We start from the raw sequence: 16,965 nt of genomic DNA on the forward strand, positions 1-16,965 counted from the left end.
AACGCATAGCTTTACGATAATTCGCAGTACATCACACGTTGAGTTGTCGGATCCGAAGCTTTATATGATAATAATGACATTTACGGAACATGCCAACTTTGCAAATAATAGACCTGAGCCAAGAACACAAAAGTGTTAGAGAGGAATTAGTACATCTATCAAATGCTGATCGGTGAAATATAAACCTGACAAGTTTGTACAGAACAAAATAGAAAAGGGAGTCCATTTGTAGTAATGTAGACATTTTTGCTGCAGGATACATGTAACATTAGGGTGAATAAAACCCTCAGAATCGGTACGTTTACTTTCGGTAGTTCTTCAAGATATGGTTACTGGGGGTTACGAGTGACTCTACAGCAAAGTCGAGCCGTTAGGGTCAACCACCTGAGATACTTTCGAAGTGGAAGCTTCAGCATGGTATTGATCCATAGCAGCTCCATTTGCATCAGGTTTATCATCAACTTTAGCACGATGTTGAGGGGTAACCGTTGAATTGAGGTAAGGCAGAGCTTCAAATTTTGGTTCTTGACCTCCAACAGAAACGCCGAGTCTCGCTAACCCGCCTCGCAAACGCTTGGTCTCATGGGCCTCCTTTTTTTCCTCCTTCTTTTCCTTCTCCTCGGCTTCTCTTTTTAAACGCTCCAACTTGTCCTTTTTCTCTCGTTCCACCCATGCACCGACTTCATCTGCTGCACGAAGGGGATCATTTTTGCAGGACAGAAGAAAACCCTGCAACTCGGCTGTGGAAAATTCATGCTGGGGAACAAAAGATGCAAAACGTTCTGCAAGTGCAGGTATGTCCAATGGCTTCGCAAAGTCAGGAAGAGATTTCTTTTCGATATCTAATCCTGCATCCACGGTAAGCTCGTCATCTGGGTAGAAGCGTACAAACAATGCAGCAGCTTGTTCCTGTGTTGCAAGCTGATATGGAATTTTCACGTCGATTCGTCCAGGACGTAAAAGAGCTTGATCCAGTCGTTCAACGTAGTTTGTCTATAAGCCGACAATTAGCATGGGATTTCTGTCAGACTTGATGTGCATAACATACCGTTGCAAAAAATAGTTTCCCTTCCTCACTTCCAACACCATCGAGAACGTTAAGGAGCCCCGAGAGAGTCACGGCGGATCCGGGTCTTGCCATGTTCATAGCGCGTCTATTCATCCCCATCATGTTCATTCCCATCATCATACCACGCATCGACGATTCCTCATTCTCCTGATCTTCGCGAGAAGGAAATGCGCAATCGATATCTTCAATAAGGATTATGGCTTGTTTTGGTATTGATGATACCAATCGTGCCAGCATTGCATCATCAAGCCTATCCACATCGATGAGGACAAGATAGGAGATAATGGAGAAAAAAGTCGAAGAAACTTACATGTTTGACGAAAGCGCAAGAGAATATATCTCGAGACCCAATTCTCCAGCCTGTAAAACTATTGTTAGACACTCACAAAACGCATCAACGACATTCCTACTGACGACCGCGTATATTGTTGATGCTAGAGATAGATCGAGGCTCGAATCAATGAATGCTGACCATCAGCAATGGTGGAGAAACCTTACTTTTTCCTGTTCCTGGGGGACCATATAGAAGATATCCTCTTCGATGAGGAATACCTGCCTTTATGTACCAAGCCTCCGATTTGATAAATTCCCGAGCGTCCTTAACAAGGGAACTTATAACACCTTCCTGCAGGATGATTGAACTGAGTGGTCTACGGTTCTTGCGTTTCGCGTTGCGCCATGCGCCGCCTCGATGATTAGATAGCATTGCCTTCGCGTCAAAGCGTAAGTACAACGTTAATGACATGAAGTTTGGAGAAAGTTGACCCTACCTGGTCAGCGCTATGCACAATGACATGTGGTCTACTAGTGGCCATATATTTCTTTCGCGCATCATCGACCAATGCAGACAACGCGCTCATATCGCGAGTATATAGCCTAAAGTTGCATATGAAGCGATTTCGGTTGCAATGTTGGCAATAGAATACGTACGTCAATGACAGCTTTCCCAAAGACCCACTTCCATCCATGATAAAAGCATTATAATTTGCTTGATTTTTTTGTGATCCACTCCTCCTGATTTCGGCCCAGTATCCCCTCCATCGAAACAGCTGTGGTTCGTCATATGTTGGGACGTACTCTGCGTGTTCATCGACGTGCCCACCCGGCTTGGGGTTAGACGCCAAGTTGACCGTCCATTGTCGAAGAGAAGATGCGGCATTGACTTGAAACTGTCTCGAGCGTGTCCACACTTTTTCCTCAGTCTACATTGAAGAAGGATGAGAATACGCGACGATGTTCGAGACAAGTATGATGCAACGCACCAGAAACAATATGATCCAGTCGTAGGCAGGGTCACCTTCGGAAAAATGTGCGGTAATTGAGTATTCTGTACAGTATATGAGGTATCAGTGAAGGAGCTATGTCAATGACGACATATTTTGAGACGCCACTCACGGAACGGTTTGAATCTTTCCATTGCCCATGAGAAAAACCTCCGACCACTTTCAATGATGGTTCCCAATAAGAACAATTTCATACTATTTCCAAAATACGAGTTTGATCCTCCTGCAGCATTTCCGATCGATTCCAGCTTTGTGCCCATCCCTTGAAGGAGCGATGCTATGAATGAAAAGCCAAAAATGCGAGTTAAACCCTGACCAGGGCCAAACCATGACTGTCCAGAGGTGTCGGCAACGTCGAAGGACATGAGTAGACAGTATCTTTCAGAGAGGTAGGAGGGGGGCGTGAAGTTTTGGTTTCTTCTTCCTTAACAATTTTGAATTGTAAGGATGGGTAGAAGTCTCCTTGCAGAATCCAGTTTGATAAGAGCGCAGCAGTGGGAAAGCTGACGCATCCGATGATGACTCACTTCAACTATTTCTCATGATAATCGATCAGGATCATGCGAAGTGAGATACATTGAAAATGAAGTAGTGCTTCAACACACCTATGGGCCGACAGTATCGAATCCAACCCCAACGAGTGTTACACACGCTCCTGCTTGCCAGATTTGTTTTCCAGTCGATGTGAAATAGCAGACTACAAGGTTTGTGTTCCCGCAGATCAATTTTTGACTGCGTTGAAGAATACAGAGTAAGGTGACGCAAAGTGGTGTACACAGCGTATATAGGGCGGCACATCGTCATTCATGTCTATATCTGGGTCAAAGCTGCGGGTATGAATCCATGATGGCTTCCTTAGTTATCGGGATTCGGGGCATACAGAAGCGCGTAAATGGCCAATGGCGCATACAGAGGCCCACTGCGAAGTTGTATCCTTCCACGTAGCAAGCAAATAGTCGATGATGCTGCTGAGTCAAGCCGAGCTGTTGTCGGGATGACATATGACGTAAACACTGTTACGTAACCCAACCTAGTTGGCTCCTGACGTAGAGAAAGGGGCCTGTACGCTGAGAAATTAGAAAGGTATGAGTTCTCGGACACACTGGCGAACTACATAGCCTGACGAACGATGTGTGTGCTTGGGGAGAAGTAGAAAAGGTAGATTCATGGAAAAGTATGCAACTTTAAGTTTTATGTATTGAAAAATTAGCAAATAAACAACTTCGTGAGTTGGGAGTGAGCCAAGATAAACGCTAGCGTAGACATCACTGGAATACTTGTTGGATTTACTCCAGCTAACCACTCGTAGTCTCGCCACTCAGCGAAACCTTTATATACCGTCATGTCCCAGAATAGTTTAAGTTATTCACATTGACAGCAGGACTTTCCGGCGCAGTTCTCGAGAAATGGTCACCGAACAAGTTGGTAGGCGGAGTGTCTGTTTCCCTACAAATGTTCCGGTGTGTGGAATGCAATGAGGTATAAAGTTAGAAGTCAGAAACTGAGAGAACACATGAGAGTAGCGTTAATTTTAAAAGACTCTACTAAAAGAAGAATCAGACATACTGTAATTATTCCATCTACGTCCATTTGTTCGCTCGACAAAAATAAACAATGTGAGAACCTGTGAAGATGCACCCTTTGATAGGTGTCTTCCACCTCTATTTTTGAGATAGCCATCTATACATCCAGTTATATGTCATACCTGTCATTGCTGCTTCAACCCCTGACATCGATCATATGCGCAGCAAGGGGTAATTTTTTGCCCGGCGCTCATTGCAACAGCGACCAAGTGCTTTAACGCTCACCCAAGAGTAAGAGAGAAACTTAATCTGTGTGTGTGTTTGTTGTAATTCATTATGTATACGCGAGTCTTATGCATTTGTTCTGATTTACTCTGAGAGTCAAAATCTAGACTAGATCATTGAGTCATGATTTTACCCAAGGTAAAACGACATTTTTATACATAGCTCTCTAAAAATGCGAAGATGGGAAGATGTCGCATTATCGACACCAGTATGCTCGGCTGATTGATTGACGTCGTCAGAGTAGCAGCCTCGGCTGATGGTATGTTGTTTCTGTTGTTATATGTAGCTTTGAGAGAAGAGAAGGAGGTTGCTCAACTAGATAAAAGTTACTGACACGTTGGGATATTCAGAATATGAAGTTCCCACGAAGTGGGTAATCGAACGTTACAAAATATTTGAAATATAATAAGGTTTTAAATGATGCAACACGCTTTAAATACAAAAGAAATACATATGTTAACTAAGATTGTAGTTACATGGCAACATCCAAATCTTTAAAGAATGTTGTGATAAATTTTATACATAAAGTACATTTCAAGAATGACTTGTATATTAAATCTGAATCATCCTCTTTGAGACCAAGATATTTTATATCAAAGTTGTCCTTGAAAGGAACTTTGTATTTTAAATCCATTGTAACTTTTGAATGCCTCGTGAATGTCGAAAAAAATTTAAAGTACAAAGGTCCTTTGTGGGCGCGCTTAGACATAGCATGTTTTGCACCATCTGTTGTTCATAGACATTTGAAATACAATACTCCCTTACATGCTGCCACATATATTGAGTTTGTTACTACTTACAAAGGTCCTTTATATTTTAAATATACAGGAACCTAATATCAGTACTTTGTATGTTATAACATATCTCAAATATGTTGTTCCAATATATTCTGCGCCCGCTCATTGCCCATTGAGTGCCCAACAGTCGCCCACTATAACAGCCACTGCGTGCCCACCTAGATCTCTTTTGCGGGCATTGAACATGCTTGTAGAATTGATGCCTGCAAAATGGTGTTCAATGCCAGATGTAGGTGGGCACGCAGTGGCTGTTATAGTGGGCGACTGTTGGGCACTCAATGGGCAATGAGCGGGCGCAGAATATATTGGAACAACATATTTGAGATATGTTATAACATACAAAGTACTGATATTAGGTTCCTGTATATTTAAAATATAAAGGACCTTTGTAAGTAGTAACAAACTCAATATATGTGGCAGCATGTAAGGGAGTATTGTATTTCAAATGTCTATGAACAACAGATGGTGCAAAACATGCTATGTCTAAGCGAGCCCACAAAGGACCTTTGTACTTTAAATTTTTTTCGACATTCAGGAGGCATTCAAAAGTTACAATGGATTTAAAATACAAAGTTCCTTTCAAGGACAACTTTGATATAAAATATCTTGGTCTCAAAGAGGATGATTCAGATTTAATATACAAGTCATTCTTGAAATGTACTTTATGTATAAAATTTATCACAACATTCTTTAAAGATTTGGATGTTGCCATGTAACTACAATCTTAGTTAACATATGTATTTCTTTTTTATTTAAAGCGTGTTGCATCATTTAAAACCTTATTATATTTCAAATATTTTGTAACGTTCGATTACCCACTTCGTGGGAACTTCATATTCTGAATATCCCGACGTGTGATATTGTACATTCGTCATGTCAATGGAACATAACATAATTGCGTCGGCAATTTATTTGGCACTCATAATCACACATGCGGAATTTAAATGCAGTATAATACTGCTTTGAAAGAGCATTTCATCTTCGGTAGGTCAGTATCCTTGGTATGTATCTTGCTTGTGATATATTCGATCGGGTCGGAGCGAGTCCTCACTTTGAAGATTGAATAGTATCTGTGTCATCGACTGTTGATTTAGTAATCAAGTATATATATTTCGTAGCTTGCTCTAAGAGGATACAAAATATAGGAAGTAATGAAAGAATTGAAAAAGCAGCTGAGGCTATATAGCCAACTTTTCTCTCGACACTTTTTGGGTGCAGGATGGTGCAGCTTAGTGTAATGCCGGGAAACGTTAACCGGCATGTCTGCGCGTTGGCTTGGTAATTGGTATAGCCACTTTGCCGAGCCGGCAAGACACTCCGGTTATCCAAACACGGGTGCATTCCCCCCGCGATAGCGTGGTGGTGGTTATGACTGACGCCTCCGTTGAATCTTTTGTTCTTCGGTTGTTGTCGTCTCCCTCTTGTCCCTCGACCCCCCATTCCTCTAAGCTTGAAGTTCAGGAGCTACATTACCAATAGGCACCTACGAGGAGCTGGTGTCTGATTGTGGCGCTTGGAGCACGCTTTGGCCATACCTTATACGCGACAGCCTGTGGACTGCGGGTCAAGTGGAGTGTAATTCTGGTGGATTAAACGCTCAGGTATGATAAGAGCTTTCTCTCTACCCTTTCTATGTAATTTGATATTCAGACATCACCTACAACTGTTTGTCGTCGTTTAAAAGCTGTTTTCTTGACCCTTGAGCCCATCCAACATCACACATCGTTCACTGCTTTCGATATCAAGATTGACCATCGCTAGATCATCATCACTCTAAGCAAGCTTCGCTAACAACCTTACGCCGCCGACACGTCCACGTTCACGATCACGAATACTAGCACAAAGCCTAATACAGATTCCGCTACGCAGTCATTGGAGCAATCCTTCTACAGAGCTCGCATCCAAATCTTCTACCTGCATAAAGATAGGATTACCTCCTTTACTCATATAGCTTTCCGCAGTCAACAATCAGCATTTTCGAGGCACAACGGAGGTCGAACGGCAATTCCGGATAATCGTCACAAATAGTCCGTCGGCACCCACGATATAAATATCGCCTCGAAACCTCTGAGAGGGCACTGCTTCGGATCCATTTACGGGCAAAATTCCTCCTTGAAATCAACTACAGTCCAGGGTGACAGACACGACATATTTTTAAGGCCACCAGTTAACCACGGTTTGGGCACGAGATCCCCACGCCTTAACTAGTGTGATCTTTTGTTTCCATCCCCCCGGCTCTCCGCTGCCCGTGTAGCTCCTTGTTTCTCTCCACCATTGCTTCTTTTTATTTTGTCTTAGGTCCCTACAAGGCGGATTCCCCTCTCATCTTTTCTGTCTTTTGCCTCATTGTATTGTGGGTAGAAGGTAGTGCCGCCAAGTCGCCCAATATACCAAGCTCTATAACGACATTATATCATTTTAATCGACAACATGTCGTCAAGTAACTCGACGGCTTCATCAGAGTCCCAATCCTTTTCGTCGACGTCTTTTTCTTCTTCGTTCTCAACTTCTTCAACTTTTTCCTCCTCTACCTCGACGCCCAGTCCATTTCCATCTTCTCATTCATCAGGACCCTCGACCGACAGTAACGCCACCAATGCGTCCATCGCAACCTCAGCTTCTCTATACTGTGCGTCTTTTCGTGGTACCCATCCCACGGAGAATCCTCTATTTTTCTGTTATTCATGATGCTTATTTTTATTAAAATCTAGTATACACATTCTTGGCGACACTCGTCCTCCTCCTCTCTGTATCTGCCGCTATCGTCATACGCTCTTTCGTGCTTCGTCGGAGGCATAGGCTCATGGTGGAAGAGGCTATCAGGAATGGGACATGGGTGCCTCCCGCACCCCCTACACGTCCTGTAAAAGTGGACTTGAGTAAGAAGCCGATGCTTTGGGAGGCATACATCGACGGGAAGGGCGATGTTGTCTCGTATGGTGCTCATGGGGCCGGAAGTCAAAGGATCAATGATACATGGAAAGCTGAGCATTCGAAGGAGTGGGATACCATCAAGCCTATCGCTGTCAGTTATCTATCGTCGACTACGCTGCCTACGTCATCGCCGTCGCCATCTGGTTTGGCTACGATCCCATCCGTTGGTAGCCTACACAGCACAGCCGCTCAACAGCCGTCTACGCCAGTTGGAATGCAACGGGATGTCGAGGCAAACGCAGGTACTCCTACTAACGCATCCTCCGCCGCTGTTGCTGTCCCAACCCCGCCGACCTCAGTTCGGACACCAACATCACGGCCTCGTGCAATCCTATCCCGTGTAGTGCGCATGCTTAACCCAACACCCAACCCAACTTCGCCCCTACCTGGCCCGCTTGCAGGATCAAATGCAGGCTCAAACGCCAACCTTCCAGGGCCTAACAGTGGTGACGCAACTGCGAATGAGAAGCTCGAACTAAAGGGACCACATACGATGCGTGTAGCTGTTCTGATTGCCATGCCTTCTCCGCCCTCGAGCAGCTTGTCAACCTCGAGTTCGGCAATTTTATCATCAGCATCAAGCTCAACAGGCGCTCCCGGAGCTTCCACATCTCCGTCTCCACCAATAATTTCTCATCCATTGTCAGTTATGGGCGACGACGACGAGCATCCATTGCCACATCTTGAGGTTGGCGTGGCCGATGTTGTAGTCATGCCGCCTGATTATGGTTCAGGCGTGGGAGATGCGCACGTGGGGAAGCGAAAAGCCGCGCAAAGAGGAAGTTTGGCAAGTATGGCGACGGGTAGCGAAGGGAGCGAGGTATAGTACGCCGCCTCGTATCCTTTCTCCTCTGTGTCTTTTGGATCTCTGTACTATTATCTTCTTTTGTGTGGCGTTTACTTTGCTCTTTTTTTGGCAGATAGAGGACCTGCCTCCGCTTTTCCTTCTGGTTTGGCAGTTTCTTGTGTTGTACTAACGGTGTTGTGCTTGTTGATGTACAGTATGCTCATTCTATCCCTTACTAAAAACCATCGTGTACTTTCTTGTACTTTCTTTTGCTTTGTATTGGTCATGAAATGATAGCGCAGGAGTATGCGATTTTACCCGACATTTTCCATCTCTGTTAGCATGTCGGCTCCACATCGGAAAGAAGCTTTTCTGGCTGACAAGCAAAGTAGATATATCTTTAGACTTCCTTGTTGAACTTGTAGATCATACGCCTTCTGTAGCTGTCGCAATTACGGACAGTACTATCAAATGACTAGGACGCGGTTAAATTTGAGAAAGATGCCCGGTAAGTATTTACAATTTAGTCCATTACTAACCTTTTATCTACCACTGCATGCTGGTTGAGCCAACATGCCAATCATGGATATGAGGCAGGTGACGACGGTAGCCTTCTCTCATATACTTTGTACGTGATGGAAGACAGGCGTATAAACAGCTTCGTTAGCTCTGTAGGACCCATGGGGTCACAGGGTCTCGTCCCAGACAAGTAGATTTACTATACGACGAAGCCCACCAAGGATGATCCCAATCTACTTGACATCACATAAGCAATGTTTCTAGGATGTGGACAAATTGCACAATACCATATCTTCACTTAGAATATTCAAATCGACAGTCTCAAGGCTTTTGGCCTCTAGGCTGTCGGAGATAGGGAATATTCACGTTTCAAAACGTTGATGTTGATTGATGATATTCTTATGCCAGATTTTATGTACGTGATGCTGTCCAGAGTTTACAATGCTTTGGAATGAGCACAAACTCTTGTTGAAATTTTTTGAAAAGGTATATAGCGGTATTGGCCCGGGATCACGCATGCATTGCTGAACAAGATATGCTTCTTTACCGCACATTTGAAAGCCGTGCGGCAGAGGACTGGCTATTGGTTACATTAAAAGTTTTAACATGAAATAATTTGGTTGCTAGCACTATACAAGGAGCGCTGTGTTTGAGGCCAATAGTGGAAATTGAATCGTCTTGGTTGATTTCGAACTGGAGATTGTTCCAAATATCCTACGAGTTCCTGTTGGGAACCTCACCTTGGGAGAAATCCATTTTATAAATGATTCGTCTTGCAGTGCAATTCAAAGATCTCGGATCAGGGGACCCAAAGTGACGGGTACATTTTCCTTGCCTCGTACTGTCTCGATAGAGGCAGACCATTCTTTCTCCTTCCCTTTCGATGCGCTTGAAGTAGTTATTAATTGCGGGCTCATAGATATTTCATTTTCAGTTGACTGATCCAGTCTTGCTTCGATGGGCAATGATTCTGCCTGTTCGGATGTCTCGGTAAGCGTAGTTTGGTGACCTGCGTGAGGTGCCACTCTCATGAATAGTGTTGGAGTGTTGACCGTTTTTCTGAACTATTGACAAAGATAGGCCAGTCAAAATTTGCAATTATAATGGTGAATATTATATATCCAGTGTAAGAATGACATGGTAAATACCTGGCAGTGAGCACAAGCATCATCGTACTCTGTTCCATGGTGGGGACAATTCAAAGCTTTTTTGAGCCCACCTATCGTTCTACAAATCCGCTTGATACTGGCAGACACAATGCTCGAGCTGGCAGGGGGGTCAAGCCTACATTCATTACCATTATCTGCTTCATAATCGACGGGCGTCAACGTATTCGAGGCTATTCCATCCATCATAGAGGGTACCTTATTTGGCGATGGATATTCTCCTGGACTTTCTTTAGTATGTCTAAAAGGCAACTGAGGCTGCAGTTTCGATGGACCTTGACCGTTAGAATGAGCTAACAATAAACAAGAACTCCGCGCCTGCCCAGCTGCAGCAGAAGTAACTTGGGCCTGGTTCGTAATCGCAGAGATACATAAGCCACTCTTTGGCTTTGACGATGAGCCGATACCATCTTCTGAGCCTCGCAGCTAACTATGCGTCAGAAATGCCATAATAGAGGCGGGATATGAATCACCATAAGGAGAGTGGCTTACTTTACAATTTGAACAACTAACATCAAACATCCACGCATGTTTTTGACATAAATTAGGTGTATTTGCTGCGGAAGGGGGGTACGATTCTCTTTTTGACCATGAATCTTTGCGTGATTGGGCAGTGTTAAACGTTTCGTGAGCATTGACTCTCGTCCAAGAAATGTTGCGTGTCTTCGGCATGAGAATAAAAAAGGTTCAATTTGGGGTATTTCTACGTTGGAAACCGATGTATCGATTCTTTAACACCTAGAAAAGATGCCAGATTGGAAGTTTACCCTAGTGGTGTCACAAAAATGGGGAATGAGGGGAATGAGCGCGCGTGAGTTGAGCAAGGGTCTTAACATGTCGTGACTCACAAGGATGTGTCAAATAAGAAGATCGTAAAAGCAGGGAGCTGTAACGACAGAAAGTAGAGGATGACGGGAAACCAGAATGAAGAACCAACTCAGCGATGGAAGATTAAAGAGAAGGGGCACACTCGTAACTTGTAAAACACAAAAGCAGGACAATGGCCCATCGCGGGACTTGTAGTCGCTGTTTCAAAATCAGAACCGCGCCCGTGTATTAGTCACATGACATATATGTGATCGTGTATACCGAGACGCGATCCGATGGAGAATTCAATAGTTCAGAGCCGCGGTCAAGTATGCGGCATTGCCCACAATCTGATAATTTACCTATAAAATATTCAATATCCTTTTGGCAAGCCTCTAAGCCATGGACGCTTTTTCAATTCCTTCGATTAATACAATGATGAGCAACCTAAACTGGTAATGATACAGGCATAGACGATCTGGTCTTAATGAAACTATGTAAATAACTAATCTCGTCCATTCATGTGTCTTTCAGAATGCCTAAGCAGCTGTATCTCCAGCAGAAATACTATCAGAGGGTGGCGCTGCAAGGATTTTATCAGATTCATGACAGCACAAGGACTTGAAGGTTGCACATACCTGCTACATGTTGATCTTCTCTCCGTAGATCTATGTTACCAGTGTCGTTTATAACCAGTCGGACGTTACAGCTATGGCGAACAAAAGTCAGCCCTGATAAAATTTTTTAATACTGAAGGTCTGTACTTCTTTTTGATATTTCCTCGAATTTGGGATTCAGCTATTACCTGGATCGCACATGATTTTACTTCATTTGACACGGAACGTGCCCCGTAGTTCTCATCATAGCCTTGAGCTAGCTTAGCAATAACTGCAGTTATAAAAGATTACTGAAAAATGAGTTTTACTGACTGGCAAAAAATTGGTACCTTCAGGTGTCCACGAGAGACGGATACCATGGTGCTCGTGAGCACGTTTTTTCCATTTATCCAGTTCAACTCTCACTATCTTCCGAATCTAAAATCGATCGAAACAGTCAATACTCCCCAAAAAATGGTATTTTTGCTCAGCCGACTAACCTCGTTCTCTGTAAACGGAAGAAATACCACCATCTGGTTGATTCGACCAAGGAATTCATCCCGCTTCAACGTCTTCTTGAGCACGGGGTACAGTGTTTTGTTGAAGTTGGCTATCCCATTGAGGTACTGTGTGTGCATGTCCACGGCCTCGGTGCGTTCAACCAGTTTGTGTAGACCAGGCGCGGCCTGGCGGATCTCTTCCGACCCTAGGTTAGACGTCATAATGAAGACAGCGTCAGGGCAGTGGATTGTACCATGCTGTACAAACACATGATAGATAGTATGTTAGCCATATGTGCATTAATACCTATAAGATCATGAAGCATACATACCTTTGGATCAGTAATTCGCGCGTCGTCGAAGAGCTGGAGGAACACGGTCAGCACATCCGGATGAGCTTTCTCGATCTCATCAAAGAGGACGACGGCCCGGGGATTTTTTCTTAGCTGGTTTGTTAGGTTGCCTCCACCTTCGTAACCCTGTCATGCATTGGAATAGGGACATGAAATTAGCGTGGAAAACGAGGAGAAAAGGACTGAGAGACTGGAACGTACGACATAGCCCTTGGGAGATCCTGTGAGTGACGCGGAATTTTATTTAATCAGAATTGGATCTGAGAGGGCATGAAACAAGGGAGGAGAGCTTACCTGTTAAGTTGGCCACTGTGTGGCTATGTTGGTACTCCGACATGTCAATGCGCACAAACGTTCCTGACTTCTCAATATCCCTAAGTGTGATCTTCCTCTCCTTCTTCCCCTCCTTCCCACCGTCTTTTGAAGCGTCTCTATTGTTGTTCCCATCTTCATCGCTATCATCACCACTCTCGGAATCATTATCCCTTGACGATCTACCATTAGCCTTATCCCTAACCGCTGTCTTCAATGCGTCGTTGTGCAGATATAGCGCAATGCGCTTTGCAATTTCCGTCTTGCCAATCCCTGAGCTCCCTAGAAACATCAGGACCAGCGGACGCTCGGGGTCGACCCACCCGTTCTCCCGCAATCGTAAGGCCGAAGCTATACTTCGGATGGGCCCCCGCTGTCCTACCACATTTGCACCTATAGATCTCTCTATCTCGACTAGAGAGAGGGATGAAGCGGTTTTACAATTTATTAGTCCGTGATAGGCACATATATATGGAGAGTCAATCTGCTTACGATGTCGCATGCGGTATTTGTCCTCCGCGATTTGCTTTCGCTTTTTTTCTTTCTCTGCCTTTGCTGGAAATAAGACGGGTTAATATTATGTGATAACCTCTGAATATGAGTATTGGAAACGCAAACATACCAGTCTTCTTCCGCTCAGCCTTGTTACAGCGTTTCTGAGCTTTGGAGGCACGCTCCGCGCGCTTCCTTGCCTTCTCATCTGACAGACCCTCCAAGTCCCGCTCTCTCTCATGTTGTAAATCATCCATAAGCTCTCCCATACACACCAAAGCCTCAAGCTGTTCGTCCAATTTTCTCTTTTCCTCTTTTTCTTTTGCCTCCTTTTCCTTCGCCTCCTCCGCCTTGCGCTGCTGCACCTTCTTGTCCCTTCTCTCCTTCTCCTCAGCACATAGCGCTCTAAACTCTTCCATGTGGACACTACCATGCACCTTCACGTATTCCTCGGGAAGCATGTTATTGTCGTCCTTTCTTTCCCAATCTCCGCCTGCCTGCAGGATCAGCTCAACAACGCTCATCTCGCCCACGAGACAAGCGAGGTGGAGAGGTTGGCTATCGTCATCGGAGTACGGATTGGCGGAGGTGATACTGTGTAGATCTATAGAGGCCGGTTTGAGGGACTTAATGATTGACGAGATTCGGCCGTATATGCCACGGCTCCTTGTAATGGCGAGACTCTTGTTTGAGTTGATAATCCTGAAGAAGAGGGTTCGTATAGAACGAAGCGCCGGTGAGATGCGTCGGTGGAGGGGTTTTGAAAGGCAACTCACTCTTTACAGTATTCTAAATCGCGCTCGCAAATTGCCCTGCAGAGCGCTGCGCTATCTACATATATCACGTATATTTGAGTCCTCGATCCAACTGAGAAAATCATGTCAAAATTGAGAAATCGTACCTTTTCTCTCAAGCGAGCGGTATCGCATCCTCCACTGGACGGTCGCCTCATGGTATGCTCTTACTACCTCTATATCAACCCTGGCCAAATCAAAATACTCCCTCGGGAGTCTCTTTTTCTCGTCCTGCCAATCAAACCCCTTAGAAATATCCGTTGTCGACCCAATATACAGATCGAGCACGGCAGCGTCCCCGCGCATGCATGCAAAGTGCAGCGCGCTCGCGCCGGTCGTGGACTCTGTACCGACAATCTTTGGGCATAATTCTTCTTTGCGGCACTGTATATCTGCGTCGGAGGACGAGGTGTTGAACGTTGATTGGTCTTTTACCGAGACGTCGAGCCCGGGGAGGGAGAGGATAAACGCGAGGAGCTCTGGGTCGCAGTTGAGCGTGGCAGTGTGGAGGGGTGCCCAGCCGAGTGGGTGGCGGGTGTTGATGAGGTCGGGTGATATCTCGAGCAATCTGTGTTAAATTATGTTGGATTTGATGTATATGTGCACTTGGAAGATATACTTACTGACGAACACGTTCGTGTTCATTTTCTACGAGAAGTTTACAGAGACTGCGGCCTCCAGAGACTGCCAATTGGGCATCAGGTGGGGTGACTTTCGACTCCATGGGTGCCAGTAGGAAGATGGGCGTTTTCTAGCAGAATGTAGGCACTTTTATATTTTCCGCGGTGCCTTCCTTGATGCCATTGTTCACTCATTGTCTGCGACAAATGGTAGTGCACACAACAGCACGTGTAGGCCCTCAGAGTCATAAGAACCCACAAGTAATTGGTTCCGATGTTGACTTGTAGGCGTCGTCTTCTGTAGAGTTGTCGTTGTAGGTCTTTGAAAATGAAAAAAATTAACCTTGGATTAGGGGTTTTAGACGACTGAGTCAGTTTGTGTAGACGGAAATGTACGGTGGGAGTGTACTTGACGTTATGCATTAGTAGACGATCGATGCCTTGATGATAGATTGTTCAAATCAAGTTTAAATTAAGCCACACATTTTCCCAGGCTTACGGTACAGCCACTTCAACTTTTAGTAAAAATTTCAATCCTCGCTGCTGCCTCGCGGCTATGTTTGCACACTATCGCAGCTCATAGGAACATATCTTTCCCAACACGTTGTTCATCTTCAGGGAACGAGTCCGGCTTTACATCATTCGAGTGGATGCTTTTACGCTGGATGGCCCCTTAATCACACCTCGTGGCATATATCTAACTCGGGTTTGTATTGTAGACTAGCTGTCTTCGATATAATTCTCGTAGTGTATTTTGATGTACGCGACCTACGGACATAAGAAGGGTGAGATCAGATGCTTTTCTTTAATTGGATAGGAAAATATATGATATTACGGTTGGCTAGATGGATGCGAAAAACATGTATTAAATAAGGTGAAGGGCCTAGATATGAAGGGTCTCAGATTTGAGGCTTTCTCAATCGCAGAACTCAGGTTGAGGTTGTGTTTCAGAACCCTGCCTCTACCACATTCAGAAACGTCTTTCAAACTATTTACCATGCGCGTTCCAAAGCTCCCCTGGTGGATGGGAAGGTTAATCAAATCGCGTGAGTAGGGATGGAGTACATGAACGTACATGCGAACCGGGGCACTCGCACTCTCGAACCTCGAGGTTTGTAGGGCGGAGATACCGCGTTGACGGGTACCTACTCAGACGAAATCCATTGCGGATTTCCCAGGCTATGCCTAACACCTCGGTATGATGGTCCGTACTTAAATTATCGTGTGTAAATGTGATTTGTGGCAGGGAGAAGCCGTTGAAGAGCATTTCTGGAAAATAAGTAATTGGTGACGAGGACAGTACAAGAAGGTTCTGTTAGGCATGGGGCGATAATAATCTCTCACTTCAAGGAATGCCACAAGCCGCATTACAACCTATTCAGGGACGTATATCAAAATGATTCTTTGCATTGTACTTCATTGATTTGATATTTCCTCTTCTCATATCGACAACTACAAAGCCTGAACCGAAAGTTACTACGCTCTTGCTGATCCACAGAATGTCCGTATACGAAACCAATAACTTGTACATATGCGGGTTGACTCTGAAGATTCAGAGTTGTGTCAATGGGCAGCCCAAGCTGACTGGACGGCAGCTAAACAGCAAGACGCTTGATTAGGAAGTCCAGATGTTGAGAGTAAGTATGCGTCGACTTACGAGCCGTATCCGTCCGTGGTGAATGGCCCGCAGCAGACATACGACACGGGGCCTAAAGAAAAGGGTGATTTAGTGTCAGAAATACTCTGGTACTCATGATAAAAAAATAGACTTACATCTAATGCTCTATATGAATGGTTGAAGTTCCGGAATGGTGAGGATCGTCAGCATCAGGGTAGTAGTACAAGTCAGAGAGAAGATATTCAGAAATGGATGCATACATTTGGACCTCCGCCTGAAACATGTAAATGCACCATGGTAGGCATTAAGCGGCATAATTAAAATACAAATACATAAATGGACATACACAGGATAAGCGCACTATCAGCGCTTGGAAGTGCCACCACTTGCGATACGGATGTAAGGACGCCGGCAACGAGAAAGAGTACAGTTTTCATGCTAAGTCTACAGATGGGGGGCATCAAGATGTGTAGTGAAGGATTATATACGGTTTTCTGATGTCAGGGTAAT

General features: G+C 44.6%; 4 protein-coding genes across 4 annotated transcripts; 1 reads left to right on the top strand and 3 right to left on the bottom strand.

Annotated features, from left to right (window-relative positions):
- Positions 1 to 351: 351 nt before the first annotated feature.
- On the bottom strand, positions 352 to 2,717 carry JR316_0010553 (Mitochondrial chaperone BCS1; the record flags this gene model as incomplete). Its single annotated transcript, XM_047896220.1, has 8 exons — positions 352 to 993; positions 1,049 to 1,319; positions 1,380 to 1,503; positions 1,568 to 1,778; positions 1,840 to 1,945; positions 2,000 to 2,271; positions 2,332 to 2,396; positions 2,465 to 2,717. The coding sequence occupies 8 exons, from the start codon at positions 2,715 to 2,717 to the stop codon at positions 352 to 354; spliced, it is 1,944 nt and encodes a 647-aa protein (XP_047744265.1).
- Positions 2,718 to 7,387: 4,670 nt separating this feature from the next.
- JR316_0010554 (uncharacterized protein) lies at positions 7,388 to 8,717 on the top strand (the record flags this gene model as incomplete). The annotated part of the gene is made up of 2 exons (XM_047896221.1): positions 7,388 to 7,586; positions 7,669 to 8,717. 2 exons carry the CDS (start codon positions 7,388 to 7,390, stop codon positions 8,715 to 8,717), a joined length of 1,248 nt encoding a protein of 415 aa, XP_047744266.1.
- Positions 8,718 to 9,982: 1,265 nt separating this feature from the next.
- JR316_0010555 (uncharacterized protein) lies at positions 9,983 to 10,383 on the bottom strand (the record flags this gene model as incomplete). The annotated part of the gene is made up of 2 exons (XM_047896222.1): positions 9,983 to 10,256; positions 10,346 to 10,383. 2 exons carry the CDS (start codon positions 10,381 to 10,383, stop codon positions 9,983 to 9,985), a joined length of 312 nt encoding a protein of 103 aa, XP_047744267.1.
- Positions 10,384 to 11,709: 1,326 nt separating this feature from the next.
- On the bottom strand, positions 11,710 to 14,941 carry JR316_0010556 (Caseinolytic peptidase B protein-like protein; the record flags this gene model as incomplete). The annotated part of the gene is made up of 13 exons (XM_047896223.1): positions 11,710 to 11,753; positions 11,809 to 11,879; positions 11,935 to 12,058; positions 12,117 to 12,204; positions 12,267 to 12,524; positions 12,599 to 12,745; positions 12,821 to 12,840; positions 12,914 to 13,345; positions 13,424 to 13,486; positions 13,554 to 14,125; positions 14,200 to 14,290; positions 14,325 to 14,785; positions 14,841 to 14,941. The coding sequence occupies 13 exons, from the start codon at positions 14,939 to 14,941 to the stop codon at positions 11,710 to 11,712; spliced, it is 2,472 nt and encodes an 823-aa protein (XP_047744268.1).
- Positions 14,942 to 16,965: the final 2,024 nt, after the last annotated feature.

The sequence above is a fragment of the Psilocybe cubensis genome, chromosome 10 (genome assembly GCF_017499595.1).
Source record: "Psilocybe cubensis strain MGC-MH-2018 chromosome 10, whole genome shotgun sequence".
Lineage (NCBI taxonomy): Eukaryota > Fungi > Basidiomycota > Agaricomycetes > Agaricales > Agrocybaceae > Psilocybe > Psilocybe cubensis.